Source organism: Bos javanicus, chromosome 27 (genome assembly GCF_032452875.1).
Source record: "Bos javanicus breed banteng chromosome 27, ARS-OSU_banteng_1.0, whole genome shotgun sequence".
Lineage (NCBI taxonomy): Eukaryota > Metazoa > Chordata > Mammalia > Artiodactyla > Bovidae > Bos > Bos javanicus.
This window is the reverse complement of record NC_083894.1, coordinates 37558841-37573349: the sequence shown is the minus strand read 5'-3', so window position 1 is coordinate 37573349 and position 14509 is coordinate 37558841. Positions and strand designations below refer to the sequence as shown.

At 44.4% G+C, this 14509-nt stretch overlaps 1 protein-coding gene across 3 annotated transcripts in view; it reads right to left on the bottom strand.

The window, feature by feature from the left end:
* Window positions 1–14509, bottom strand: part of HOOK3 (hook microtubule tethering protein 3) — an 88355-nt gene that overhangs the window by 10174 nt on the left and 63672 nt on the right. For 2 of the 3 annotated variants that reach the window (XM_061404613.1, XM_061404615.1), the window contains 6 exons: window positions 12375–12462; window positions 8004–8038; window positions 5914–5996; window positions 4771–4871; window positions 3496–3600; window positions 2714–2785 (listed from right to left, as the gene is read on the bottom strand). In XM_061404613.1, coding sequence (XP_061260597.1) covers window positions 2714–2785; window positions 3496–3600; window positions 4771–4871; window positions 5914–5996; window positions 8004–8038; window positions 12375–12462 — 484 coding nt within the window. Of the gene's footprint in view, window positions 1–7; window positions 180–2713; window positions 2786–3495; window positions 3601–4770; window positions 4872–5913; window positions 5997–8003; window positions 8039–12374; window positions 12463–14509 lie in introns of all 3 variants that reach the window. The other variant, XM_061404614.1, reaches the window with a different exon arrangement.

Sequence of the window (14509 nt, the reverse complement as noted above, 5' to 3'; positions counted from 1 at the left end):
TACATACCACCGCGCTGCTTTTCTTCCCAGGCAGACTTGTGTTCTCAAGTTAAGGGAAGCTCCTGATGGCCCCCAACAGAGGGCCCACTGCACGCAGGGGTCTTTCCTGAGGACTGGAGAGGAGCCCACCCGCCGGGCCCAGGACCTCCGAACAGGAGGGAGGCAGGCTGCAGCCCTCTCTAAACAGGGAGGAGCCAACAGTGAGCACTCTGAGCAGAAGGGGAAAGACGGCCTCAGTGCTCATTGAATGAGCTGGAGACAACCCTGGCCAGAGAAATGGGAGGAGCTGAGGGTGGCCGGCTCCTCTCGCCAGTGATTGCAGACAAGACGATGGGAGCAAGTGGATGCTGGCGACAAAGAGGCGGAAGGACGAGGGCCAGGAGGAGAGGCAGAAAGACGCCCAGAGAAGCTGGGCAACCAGCACAGAAGACGAGATACACCTCCCATCACCGGTCAGCTCCACAGAAACAGGGGTCAGGGCTCAGCGTTTTAGGTAGGCCCAAGGACACAACATCCTCCATTTTCCCAATGAGAAAATCCAGGATGTGCTTTTCACTAAGTTTGAAACTAAACCATTTAAGGATCTGAGGACAATGGACAAATATCTATTGGTAATATTTAACCCACTGATTTGCCTACATATATTAACATATATTAAAGGTATATTATTAAAATACACCTTTTTTTAAAAAACTTTCATAATCGAAACAACTTATTCAACTTCTTGACACAATGTTTAAGATCTCAGGATCCATCACAAGGCCATTCTCTGAGATACTTAATACCTTTCACCAGGTACTAAGCTACTCATCACCTTCACTTCCATTTCAGTTGTCTGAAATGCAGAACTTGCTGAATGTATATATGAAGTTTTTGTTGTTGTTCCTTTAATCACTTAGTTATATCTGACTCTTTGTGACTCCATGGACTGTAGCCCACCAGGCTCCTCTGTCCATGGAATTCTCTAGGCAAGAATACTAGAGTGAGCTGCCACTCCCTTCTCCAGGGGATCTTATCGGCCCAGGGATTGAGCCCACATCTCCTGCACTGGCAGGTGGATTCTTTACCACTGAGCCACCAGGGACGCCCATGAAGCTTTTCCAGCTATCTCACCTGAACAGAACTTGTGAGATCCTGCTGGGAGATATTCCTTCATTCTCTGTGAACTTGAAAACTATCAATAGGCTTCTTCTTTAATACCATATCACGGAGTAAATCAGTTTGGTTCCATAATATGTGAAATCATAAAAATCAATCAGCTCTATGAAATTACTAGTAAGGACGGAGGGCCCGAGCTCCAAGGCTGCTGCTAACTACCCCTGACGGAGGACAGAGAGGTGCCAGCACCGGTAGAGTCAGCACCGGTTCCCAGAGACCTCCCCTAAATACAGTTTTTTCTTATTTTTTTTACATTTTATTTTCAACTAATCTATATTAACAGTAGTGGTACCATAAACCCAGTAAGATTCCCTCTTTACTTTTTTAAAATTGGGATAAAATCTTAAGTATGTATCTTTAACCAAGGCAAATAAATGTGGACATGGCATAAAATTGTGTGAATTTCTGACAAAAGCTCAAATCACACTATTAGCAGACCTGGGACACTAACCTTTAAGACACAGTACCAACTGTAACTGTAAAATGGTATAATTTACAATTATAATTATAAAATGGTATTGTGTCATGAAACACAACTACAGGGTCAAATGGGTATGGGGAAAGGAATCAGTCTCAGGCGACTAAACTCACATTTGGAAAAGGCAAAAGTGGTCGTGTTGGGAAGAAGAACAAAGAAGAAAAAGAAGGGCTTCCCTGGTTGGCTCGGTGGTAAAGGATCCGCCTGTCAATGCAGGAGACACGGGCTCGATCCCTGGTCCGGGGAGATCCCAAACACTGAGGGCAACTCAGCCCGTGTGCCATAAGTGCTGAGTCTGTGCTCTAGAGCCCGGGAACTGCAAGCACTGAGCCCACGGGCCCTAGGGTCTGTGCTCCCAACAAGAGAAGCCACTGCAGTAAGAAGCCTGCGCACCCCAACTAGAGTACCCCCCACCCCCGCACTGCAGCTAGAGAAAAGCCCACACCGCAACCAAGACCCAACGCAGCCCAAAAGGAAACAAATAAATAAAGTTATTAAAAAGACGACGAAAAGGTCTAGGAAAAAAATATTGAAAAAAAGTACAGCATTCTTCAAAATCCACAGCTCTTTGTATCTGGAAAAACCTTACTGAAAGTCAAAATGCTGGTGAGCATTTATTTTCCCCTGCCATATGTACATTTTTGTGTGTATTGGAAAATTCAATTTCAAATTTTAGGATCCCACACCGAACATTTACCAAACCCTGTGAGACAATTAAACTATCTTTGTTATAAGAACCAGTCCTGCAAAGCCAGTGAAATAGTCCCACAAAAAAACACCTACTCCATCTGTGTTTAGATATGACTGAAGTCACTATGCCCAAGGACAAATGGTTCTGAGAGACAGAAAATTTTCCATCCTTCAGGACAGTGCCCACAGTGTTCTAACCCCGTTTATGGTGGGTTCTCGTATCTGCTGTTCGGCCCTAAGATCAGCGTTAGGGTTTTGTTAGTGTGTGTTAGGACGGCAATTACTTTTCAGATTCATTTGGTAGAATGACTTCTACACTAAAGGAGTATAACAAATAATACACATTCATTGAACTTTGTGAAGTGTTTTGACGTGTTATTTTCTTACCATGTTGTACCAGGCACTGACAATATATTTCTCTTCCATCTCTCTTTGACTCTTTGTTTTCTCATATTCTTTCTAAAAAGCAAGCACATGTAAGCATGTAAACATGAAAAACATTCAACACCAGTAAAAATCTAATTTATGCCCATCTAAATTCATGGGCACCACTGTACAGCTGGCCCTCTATATCCACAGGTTCCACATCCACAGAGTCAGCCCACTCCAGGCCCAAAACAGAAAACACAGGGCTTCCAGGTGGCTCAGTGGTAAAGAACCCTCCTGCTAAGGCAAGAGACACGGGTTCCAGCCCTCGGTCGGGAAGATCCCCTGGAGAAGGAAACGGCAACCCACTCCAGTGTTCTTGCCTGAGCGATTCCACGGACAGAGGAGCCTGGGGAGCTACAATCCATGAGGTCAGGGGGTCACAAAAAGTTGGACACAACTTAGTGACTAAACAATGACAAAAAACAAACAAAAAGCCATATATTCCAAAATAGAAAAAAACAGACAAAAAAATCCATAGCATTTACACTGCATGCAGGCAGACTTGTTACTGCCTGAGCAACCAGGGAAGACCTCGCATAACTAATCTGGAGATGGTTTAGAGCACATGGATGATATACAGAGGCTGTATGCAAATAACCACATTCACTACTGCCTACAAGGGACTTTTGCATCCACAGACTTTGGTAACTGTGCCCTACAGATGTGGAGACTGTACACAGCAAGGCTTCTAGAATCAAAAATAAAAAAATCAAATGTCTTATCACATTATAGTAAACTACCTCCAATGAATGGAATTGCCGGTCCCGTTCCTGGAGCTGATTTTTAAGAGCTTGTATTTCTGGTGCTGCTCCTTGATTCTGTTTAGGATCTAAAGTACGGATAACCTGCAAAAAGGAATAAAAGGAAAAAATTTAAGTCTCAAATCTACAGTGTATAACATCTATGGCAGCAGTTATTAAAAAAATAAATAAATAAACCTTATGAGAGTCCAAAACTATCTCACAAGGATATTTTAAAATTTGAATGTATGAAATGATGTTCCCTTGTTACAACTTCTAATTATAGAAAAATTTAAAATTAAGTGAAAGAGTCCATTACAAGAAGTAATTCTGGCTTAAAATTCATCAATCACAGTGCAGTGGACACGACTGACGGCAGTCTTCCCCTTTCTGGTCCTCTGACTTGATTCAGGGGCCTCTGCCTCTGACCAGGTGTGTGAGCAGGGAACGGGGCTCGATGTCCACACGCCTGTCACTGTGACCGTCTCTGCCAGAGGCTGGGTGGGGTTTAGACTCGGGCAGGGGACACAAGTCTAGCTGGGACACCTGCAGGCTTCTGGGAAGGGTCTTTTTGGCCCAGCAGTTTTACTATCAAAACCAGTCAAGCCTGCAGAAAAATGATCAATTCTAGAGAAAACCTGAAAGAGCACAACAGTGAAACCGCATTTCCTTTAACACAGACTCCTTAGGCTCCCCCTCCACTCCAGTGCCTATTTCTACTTTTCATAAAATGGATTTTCACCCCAAAGTCCGGATTGACTTTCTAAAGGTAATTTATTTAACTGGTTCCAATGACCTCATTCTCCCTGGGAACTGCCAGCTGGGCCCAGAAGCCAGCTTAGATTCAGGCTGATCACAGCTGAGGCTCTTCAGGAGGCAGAGGTTGGCCCGCCTAGGGCGTGCAGCTCATCTTTTTGTTTTGGCCGCACAGTGCGGCATGTGGGATCTTAGTTCCCTGACCAGGGATCGAACCCATGCCCCCAGCCTTGGAAGTGTGGAGTCTTAACGACTGGACCACCTGGGAAGCTGCTCACGCAGCTAACTTGAACTATTAGGCGATGTGAGGACTGTCCCTCCTCTCCTACATGGAAAGGTGCTTTCCTCTTGATAATCAGAAGTAGCCCCGGGCTGGGGCACCGTTTCGGTCACTGCCTCCTGCTCGGGTACTTCTGGTCCGGTCTCCTCGTGGTCTGAGAGGTCATGGTTCATGCGTGTATCACGAGACGTCAGTGAGCCACAATCAGAAAGCAGAGAGACCCGCAGACTCACACTTACACTTTTGGCTTTCTCTAGGTATTTCTTATATCGTTCTTCCATTTGCTTCATTTCCTCTTCTTTCTTCCGTAAAGCTTCTTGTAATTCTTCAATTTTTAAGGCTATTGATGAGACAGTAGACCGTAACAACTTTAAAAAGACTTCAACTGACAAAACAGTAAATAGTTAACAGCTTTGAGAGATCGTTTGGTCTATTCTTATATATAATTTAATTTTTAAAAATCCACAATCTTTTTTTAACAGAGAGCTTTTCTTAGAAATAAAAACTACACTATGGAAGTACACAAATTATAAAAAGCATTCATTGAAGGCTAAAGGGATAACAAAATGTGGTCTATGTATACAAACAGTTGAGTATTATTCAGCTTCAATCCTGATACACACTACAGCATGGAGGCATCATACCCAGTGAAAATGAAAGCCATTATGCGAAGTGGAATAAGCCAGACAAAAAAGGACAAATATTGTATGATTCCACTTATACGAGTTGTATACAAGAGTCAAGTGCAAGGGGCTGAAAGCAGAATGGAGGTGACCAGGGGCTGGGAAGAGAGGAGGTGTGGAGTGGGTGTTTAATTAGTAGAAAGTTTCAGTTTAGGCAGATGAAAAAGTTCAGGAGATAGACAGTGGCTGTATGATATTGCAAATCTACTAAACATGTCACTTAACTGTATACTTAAAAATGGTTGAAATGGTCATTTTTATGCTATGTATATTTCACAACATGAAAAAAGTAAAAGTCTGTATTGCTCCCACCTCCACACAAAAGAATCGACAAAGTCAAGTTACCTACATGTGCAAATACCAACAAAAGTAAAATAAGTCTGGTTGACATACTGCCAACTGCACTACGAAGGTAATTTCATAAAATATACATTAGCATTCATAGTTAAGGGAAAATCACAATGGAATTAGAAATCTAAGCACTATTGTATAGATGACCATACACACACACACACACACACACACACACACACACACACACACTCTTTCTGTGCTTTCTGTGAACAGGGCACATTCCTTGATTGCTAGAAAATATACAATAGGGCCTATTTCTAAAAGAACAAAATTTTACATAAACTTATTATCATGAGGGTAATGCATGGCTAACCAACTGAAAACTGATCATCAGGAAAAACTTACAGCTGTTGTTAAATCTTGGCTCAAGATCTTCGATGATGGCCCTCTTCTTCTGCAGCTCGTTATTGGCTTCATGCAGCTTCTCTCTGCAACAAAATATGTAACTGTGTCACTTACTACTGTTTTGCATTTTCTTCACTTGAAAGATGTAAGTTCTTTATTCTTAGGATACAGTAGCATATAGCACACAAATGCTATGAAACAAAGATGCAAAGACTTAACCAACATAAACATATTAATATTTTCTAAAGGACTAAAACCTAGAGATAAAAATCTCAGAGTCTGAGATAGCAGCCATTCTTTCATATAAACTTTCAGCCCGGGGGGCCAAGTTCAGCCGTGGCCCGTTTCTGTGTAGAAAGCCTTTAGGACACAGAGCCTTGGTTTACATACTGTCTACAGTTGCTCTCAAATCAGAAATCGGTGGTTGTGACATAGACTATGGTTTGTAAAACCTTGTTCCTTATAGAAAACGCTTCTGACTCCTGATCCAGAGGGTCGCAGAGTCCTAGCTGGGACCGTAACTACTACTGTCAAGACTGTTGTTTTCAGCTTTGCAGCTTGTGCTGATTTGTCACGGGAGCCATGGGGAACTGATACAGGCCTCCCCTTCACTAATAAGGTGTTTTTGATGAAGATTTTTACCATGTAGACGACTGAACAAAGAACCATGGTCAGACAGTAGTTTTATGAAACAACAGGCATTCTATTTTCTGCAACAAGGGGTGGGAAATGACAAAAGGACAGACTTCAGCATGAAATTCTCCCTGCAGGTCACCTCCCAGTGGCTGGGAGGTGACAGGTGCTGTTCTAGAAGTGTAAGCACCTGCCCAGGGTTAGACCTGCTACCCTGTGTCAGTGGCTCGGAGCACTCGCTTTCCCCACATTGAAGAAGAAAGTGGACAGCATGCAGAAACTGCCAGCCCGGAGAACTCTTTCCAATCCCCGCAGGACAACCACGCGAGCTCTGTGCACCCAGGGTGTTTGGTTCACCACAGCCCACCAATGGAACACTCCACCAGGCTGGCAACCCACGGCCACCCACACTCAATGTCTGTAAGGACAGAGTTCGGCCAGGGTACAACAGGGAGAAGGACTCAAGTTGATACTAGGTGTGAGAGAAATCACAAAACACGCCTAACATCGTCAACCTCCGATAAAGAGGTTGACAAACACTTCTTCATGAGAAAACGAATGTTGTATTTTAAAATGGAATCTTCTAGATTAAAAAGTTGTGTTCAGGTATGCTTGCAATGCAAGGAAGTGTTTGAAAAGCTGCTACTGTTCACAAGCTTAATGATACTTTAAAACATTTATATAAAAAGGAAGGTTCAGCTGGCCACAGGCTCCAGAGCTGGTAGAGTGCAGCCTGGGGGCCAAATTCAGCCTGTGGCCGCTTTCAGGGTAGAAAGCTTTGGGGACACAGTCAGAGCACTGGTTTAGATACTATCCACGGATGCCTTTGAGCCACAGCTCAGTGGCTGTGGCACAGACCATGGTCCGCAGAACCTGAAGCAACTGCTCTCTGTTCTTACAGGAAACACTTCTGCCTCCTGATCCGGAGGGTCACACAGTCCTACCTGGGACCATAAACACTACTGTGAAGACAGAAAACTCTGGAAGCGCACGTGAGAACACAGTTCTAATGCAGCAGTTGGTTGATTCAAGGACCTTGGGTGCAGATGACCCTTTAGACCAGGAGACCCCCAACCCCGGGGCCACAGGCTGGCAGCAGTCCGTGGCCAGTTAGGAACCAGGTGGCACAGCAGGAGGCGGGCAGCCAGTGAGGCGGTTTCGTCTGTATTTACGGCCGCTCCCTGCCGGTCACATCCACACCCGAGCCCCGCCTCCCGTCAGATCAGCAGGGGCGTTAATAAATGCCATGTGCTGGAATCATCCCGAAGCCATCTCCCCCATCCCTGTCCGTGGAAAAACCGTCTTCCATGAAAACCAGTCACTATTAACGTGTCTCATGATCGTCTCCACCTTGAGGGCCACCCGGGCCCCTGCCTAGATGCTCTGTAACCACCAACACAAAACACTTCTGCTTCTCTGGACAACCCGACAACGGCTGCAACAGCTTTTATACTCACAGATGCTCTTCAAGCTTCTTCTTTAGAAGAACTGACTGAAAATGGAAAATAGAAAATAGTTTATTACTTGACATTTTAACGAATACATTAATTACTTTTAAAAAAAAATGACGAGTACTTGTTCAGGGTGGCAAATAACTCTGAGCAAGCCCTCAGTAAGTCCTCTGGTCAAAGTTTGAAAATACATGATGTACCCAAGTTTGTTTCTCTCTTATAAGGGAGACAACAGCTCATAAGTGATAGCAATCAGTATAAAAAAAACCCCAAACTGCATATCTAAATTCTCTATAGCCAGGGAAATGAATAAAAAAGTCCTTCAGGTACAGACCTAATATTCTTGGACACAACAGGCAGGTAAAGTCTAATAATAGCAAGAGACTTTCCCTAAGACTTTTTGGGATTCCCTGGTGGCTCAGACGGTACAGAATCTGCCTGCAAAGCAGGAGACGCAGGTTTGATCCCTGGGTTGGGAAGATCTCCTGGAGGAGGAAACGGCAATGCACTCCAGTATTCTTGCCTGGGAAATCCCACGGACAGAGGATCCTGGTAGGCTATAGTCCATGGGGTCACAGAGTCAGAACCAACTGAGTGACAAACACATACGCAAGATACTTTTTATCCACGCTATTGTTTTCCGTGCGTCATGGGACCAACTCATGCAAACACTGAGTGACTCAATCCGAGATTCCTGATATGCGCGGGCTGCAAATAACTTACATGATGGAACGCGCAAATGAAGGAAAAGTCAGCCACAGCGTTTAACATGCTGGGGAATGCAGCTTTGACTGGGTATTAAAAAAAAGTCTCCTGAGATGCAGGAGATCAGAACGTACGCAAAATAAGCAAAGAATAATGGCATTCCATACAGGACCGCCAGGTTTCATGATCAAACTCAGCACTAGCGGGGTACATATTATGAATGAATTTTATGAAGTAGTCCATGTTGAGATACATGGTTACATAATTAATTTGGTTGAATTCAAATAATACAGACTTAGAAAACAGACTGTCCAGTCAGTGCAGAGCCACATGGGGGGACACACCCCTCACACCGGGCGCTTCCAGTTTCAGCCCCCTGACTCAATAATGATTGCTGTAATCGCTTACTCCGGCCCATTCTGAGCCAGCCCTGCAATATTCAGATGCCCTGCTCTGCTGAGTGTGTCAACTGCAGCCAGGTGAATGGGCCACAGTGTTCACCACTGCGTCCCCCAGGCAGAGAGAAAGACAACAATCCTGCTGGCTTTTGATTACTGCTGTCCCCAATCCAGTGCCGAGGGTGAAATGAACACATTTTTTAAAAAACATCTTAGCTTTCATTTTGCACTCTTGTTTTGATTAGGTTCTAAGCAAAATTCATTGTCAATGTTTATTCTGAGACAGTATGCAGGAAGTAAGATGATGATTTAATCTCTCAAAAGAGAGCGGTTACCTGGCTGGGCACGGCCCTGAGGCTTGTCACAGGTGTTGACTTGTGTTAACCTCACCACAGTGGGTGCCACCAACCCCTCTGGGGGCTGAGGGATGCCCGGGCGTTTCCAGGGGCAGAGCCCGCACTAGAGCCCAGGCCTGCAGAGCCCAGCGTCTACGCACGGCCTTCATGCCCCCGCCTCCTGGGCCACATGCCTCCCCAGCTGAAGACTGGTACTCTCATAAAGTGTGGCAGGAGGGGGTCAGACCGTGGCAGCAAGCTCGCATCAGAACACTTTATAAAACAAACCAGTTATGACACTGGGTAGGAGCGCGGTGGGGAGAGAAAGGAGCCGAGTTCCTGTCAGTCTGACTTATTAGGTTTTTGATATCCTTTAAATATCTTAATTGTAAAGGACATAAACCTATATTGGTTATCTTCATTTTGCATACAAGCCCCGTAATTTAAAATTTCAACAACATCAACTATGATGGCAGATAATGCATAAATCAAAACACTGCTCAATATATAGAAATGAATAGGAAGCCATACTTACAATAGCCTTGAGCAGAGACCATGCCAAGAGACAGAGAGGACACATTAGTATGAAGCATACACAGCAGCCAACAGAAGGAACGATTTAGTAATTCATGAACAGAAGTAAAAGATATGCATTTTGTTCAAAAAATGTACATTTTTCTTTCTTCTACGATCTCATCCTGTCTTGTTCTCTGGAGTTTTATACACTGTGGCTAGCTCAAATTATCCATATGCCTGGATAGAACCAATGCTTTTCTGCTTCCACGCTAAAAATAAATGACATAAAAATAATAATAAAAATGTGCAAACCATGCTACTCTGCCTTAGGTCACAGGACTGTGCTTTTGATAACAGAAATAAGCGGAAAGTGTGTTTCTTCAGAGAGGACGCATCTCACTTGGCAGGGGTTCTGTGCATGGCATGTTTGTTGAGGCAACACTGCAGGTTGAGTGGGAGACAGAAGACAAAGCATCAAACATCTGCTGGGCAAGAACTGCACGGCGGGGCCCACGTGTTCCTCCACATCGTGAGAGTAAGGAAAGCTTCTATCTGAATCTTTATAGAGGAGAGCGCTCTGAGAGGAATTTCAGGAATTTACAGCAAAACATCTCATTAGCATGTGAACAGTCAAATAAACTAATTAACGCTAACAGTACTTTTAGGGTTGGCAACTCATTTCTGAAATATCCTCTCTTGAAGTAGTGACATGCAACGTATTTAATTAGATTTCATTCCCACAGCGGTATCTAATCAGGCCATGTAAAATTATTTTTTGTAGAATAAATCTCTTTCTGTATGTTTTAATATTAGAGAAACAAGTATAGCGGTTATTGCCCTGAGGCTGAGCAGATACTGATGTTTTGCCATGTTTACCTCCTATGACCCACACATTCTTCTCCTCTCTGCAGATCAACAGGAAGTCTCCTCAGTTTCCAAGACCAAAACCAAGATTACATTGACCTCAGTTTAAGGGACCTAGTGGTGCCACTGAACTAAGAGACGTCACTTCGGCTCACCTCTAAGACCCCCTTGGTTAGGTTTACTAGTATTTTCACACCCGAATGGTGGCTCTGCTTGGCATTTAGTGTTCTGGATAAAAGTAAATTAGTTCCATTTTAATAACGGAATGAGGTAGTTTAAATGCTGGTGAGAATCTGGGGAACTGGGAATCCACGTGGGGAGCTAAGAAGAACAACAAATTAGAGGATAAGCTGCAACCTGTGACCTCAGAGAGCACGTGGCCAGCATAACCCAGACGGTGCTTAAGAAACCCAAGAAATCAGGTCACGGATGAGCTTTCGGATCTCACACCCTGAGGCCTTGAGCAATAATACTGTTTTGTCTTCACACCCTCTTACATTACTAAGGCTGGATGGAACTGGATGGGTCTACAGCTTTGACGCGGAGCACCCAGAATGACTCCAACGAGAACAACCAAACAGGTTTATACTCAAAAGCCAGATTACGCTGGTAATGAGAAAAAAATCACCAATTGATGGAAGCAAAGATTGGTCATGAACATTGTTTTTATCGCCTCTTCACATCACTTTTGAGGACTCTGCAAGTGTAGCTCTATTGTACACAGCTCATTAAATGTACAGGATTTGTAAAACTTGACTGCTGCACGCCTTCATCAGACTGACTGCTACGTGCCGCGTGAGCACCTTGATGGGCAGGGAGCAGAAGGAGGTGGAGGAGGAGCTGTTTCTGCCTCCACATCCGTGCTGTATCCTAGGCGAGCACCCGCCGAACAGGCAGGGCTGTGACACACGGGCAGAGGGAAAAAAGGTCAGCGAGCTTCTATCTGAGCGTGTGTGTGTGTGTGTGTGTGTGTCTGTGTGTGTGTGCGTGTGTGTGTGTCTGTGTGTGTGTCTGTGTGTCTGTGTGTCTGTGTGTGTCTGTGTGTGTGTGTGTCTGTGTGTGTGTCTGTGTGTGTGTGTGTGTCTGTGTGTGGCCAAGGGGAAGGGCAGAAAGAGGGACTCATAAACCTGGAGAGGGTAGGATTCTCGGAAGGGCATCATTTTCATAAAACCGATTTCCATCGAACAGTGCTACCTGAGCATGCTGAGATCGTGTCAGCACTTTTTTTTTTGACCAGAAGGAAAATCAATACTCTGAAAACTGAGTTGAGCATCCATGGAACACAAAAGCCCAATACCTTAGCTAAAAACTACAAATGAACTTCTAATTCCCAGCAGGGTGAATCTGAGACACAAAGCACTGTCTGGTCTTTTTATAAGCAATGTTAGTAAAAGGAAAACACTGTTTCTTTTCTATAACCAATATCATCACAATTATGTTGATAGAGACCGTCAAAAAAAAAAGTTACAGCTTTTCTAAACATCATGAAACTATTGGACCATAGTTAAAAGTATATAATATACTTTTAATATACTCATAGTATAAAAAGTAAGACTTACATCTTCTGCCTTTGAGCCTTGATCCTGTAAAGACTTTTGCAGTTCTTCCACTTGTGACTGTACTTCTAGGAGTCTTTGATTCACCAGCCTAGGAATCAAATGTACATTAATTTTCCAAGTTCTGACTGAACTTATACCTTTTCCCTTAGGTTTTCACATAATGAGCAAAACAAATTCTCATATTACAGTTGGAGCAATTCACTTTTCTCATTATTTTTGTATAGCTTGAAGTTTTGACGATGACATCCATTGCAGTGTTTGACAGACACATTGTGTTGAGCTGGTGTACTTGTGCACGTATATTCGTCTGAAATTCACTTCAATATACACTTATTCAAGTGAGTGCTCAGTGCAGTGCTAAAAGGTCCTCGTGGGCTGTCGCTGGCGGTCCAGTGGTTAGGATTCAGCACTTTCACTCCCAGGGACCCAGCTTCAGTCCCTGGTCAGGGAACTAAGGTCGGGCAAGTCTCTGGGTGCAGCCAAAAACAAAAAAACTGCACTTGGGGAGGCAAAATGTAAACAAATAAAATTCAAGATAAATACTTCAACACAGCACACAGAAGTATACAGAGGAGTGAGAACTGCTCAAAGAAGTGAGGACCGCACCTAATAGTGTGGAGGGGTCAGGCCTCACCTGAACCGAGACCAGAACAATAAATAAAAGGCTTGTGTGGTTAATGGTGGAAAGGGGATTCGAGACCGAGAATTCAGCACGTCCACAGTGCACAGAAAGGGAGCAGGCACAATGAGTTCAGGAATTATATGGCTGAATTCTACATTATGACGACATTATGAGGGGAAGGCAGGCTGCAGATGAAACCAGAGGAGAGGCTGGGCCACCTTGTGTGAAATTCAAGTGTGTTTTCATTTATCCTGGGCTCAGTCGCTCAGCTGTGTCCGACTCTTTGTGATCCCATGCACTGTAGCCCGCCAGGCTCCTCTGTCCATGGGATTTCCCAAGCAAGAATAATGGACTAGGCTGCCATTTCCTGTAACTGCACCTAAAATTTGGTTGCAAGGGAAAAGAGCCCAGCCAGCATTTAAAAATGCTGACTCTGGAGCTCTGTCTCCACAAATTCTCTATAGATCATTAGGCTGCAACGGTCGGGGGACTAGTGGGTCTTGGGTGATGCTGAAGGAGCCGAGAGTATTTCAGAAAGATCACGGTGCCGTGCAAGTTGAAGAGATCATTTTGGAAGGCGGAGAGCAGCAGGAAAGTAGGAAGCCCGGGCGGAGGCCACCGCAGTGATGACTACGCTTCCCTGAAACAGACGGGGTCAGAGGAGGAGATGCACAGAAGACATAAACGAACAGAAGGAGCAAAAAACCACCAAGGACTGTACTCTCAGCAACCAAGAGCCACTTACCACGAAAGGGAACGCAGGAGGAACAGGCTGAGCCACAGCACAAAGAAACTTGCTTGCTATTTGTTGAAAACTGAGTGATGGAAATGCCTGTTACAACGGCTGGACCCTTGCAACTGGTGCCCAGCAGGAGGGCACAGCGGACCCTGGGGCCGTCTGGCGACGACTGGGGCCGTGAGCATGAACGACAGTGGCTGCAGCAAGTGCGGCCCGGCGCACAAGAGACCAGGAAGGCCCCCAGCAGATCACCAAGCAGAGGGCGGAAGGGACGGCTCACCCTGGAGAGGAACCAGGGACTCAGAAGGAACGAGCCAGGGCTGCTCCTGAAGCTGAGAAGAACTGAGGAAGGGGAAGTGATCAACCATGAACATGGTAAAGAAGGGAGGAAGAGAAGTCCAGGATGCTCCCATGGGGCTGGCAGGTCTAGTAAAAAACACTTTAGGAAAAGTCAGATGCCCCCCAATTAAGGACAAAACAGGGCAATGACTAGAATCCAAACAGCCAAGAATTTCGGCATGAAATTTTTTTTACTCAACAAGAAATTCTTATTAGAAACCTCCAGGTGCTATAATTTAGTAAGAATCACAGTAAAGATATAATAAACCTATAATAATAATTGGTATTTTTTCACATGAAGGAATCTGCTTTTCCACTCAGTGAAAGAATTACATGAAAATTCATACTCAATATGGGAACAGAGGTACATAAGTACATAACTGACTGTAACTTTGTTTAATTTTCTCAGGAAGCAATAGGGAAAATATATCAAAC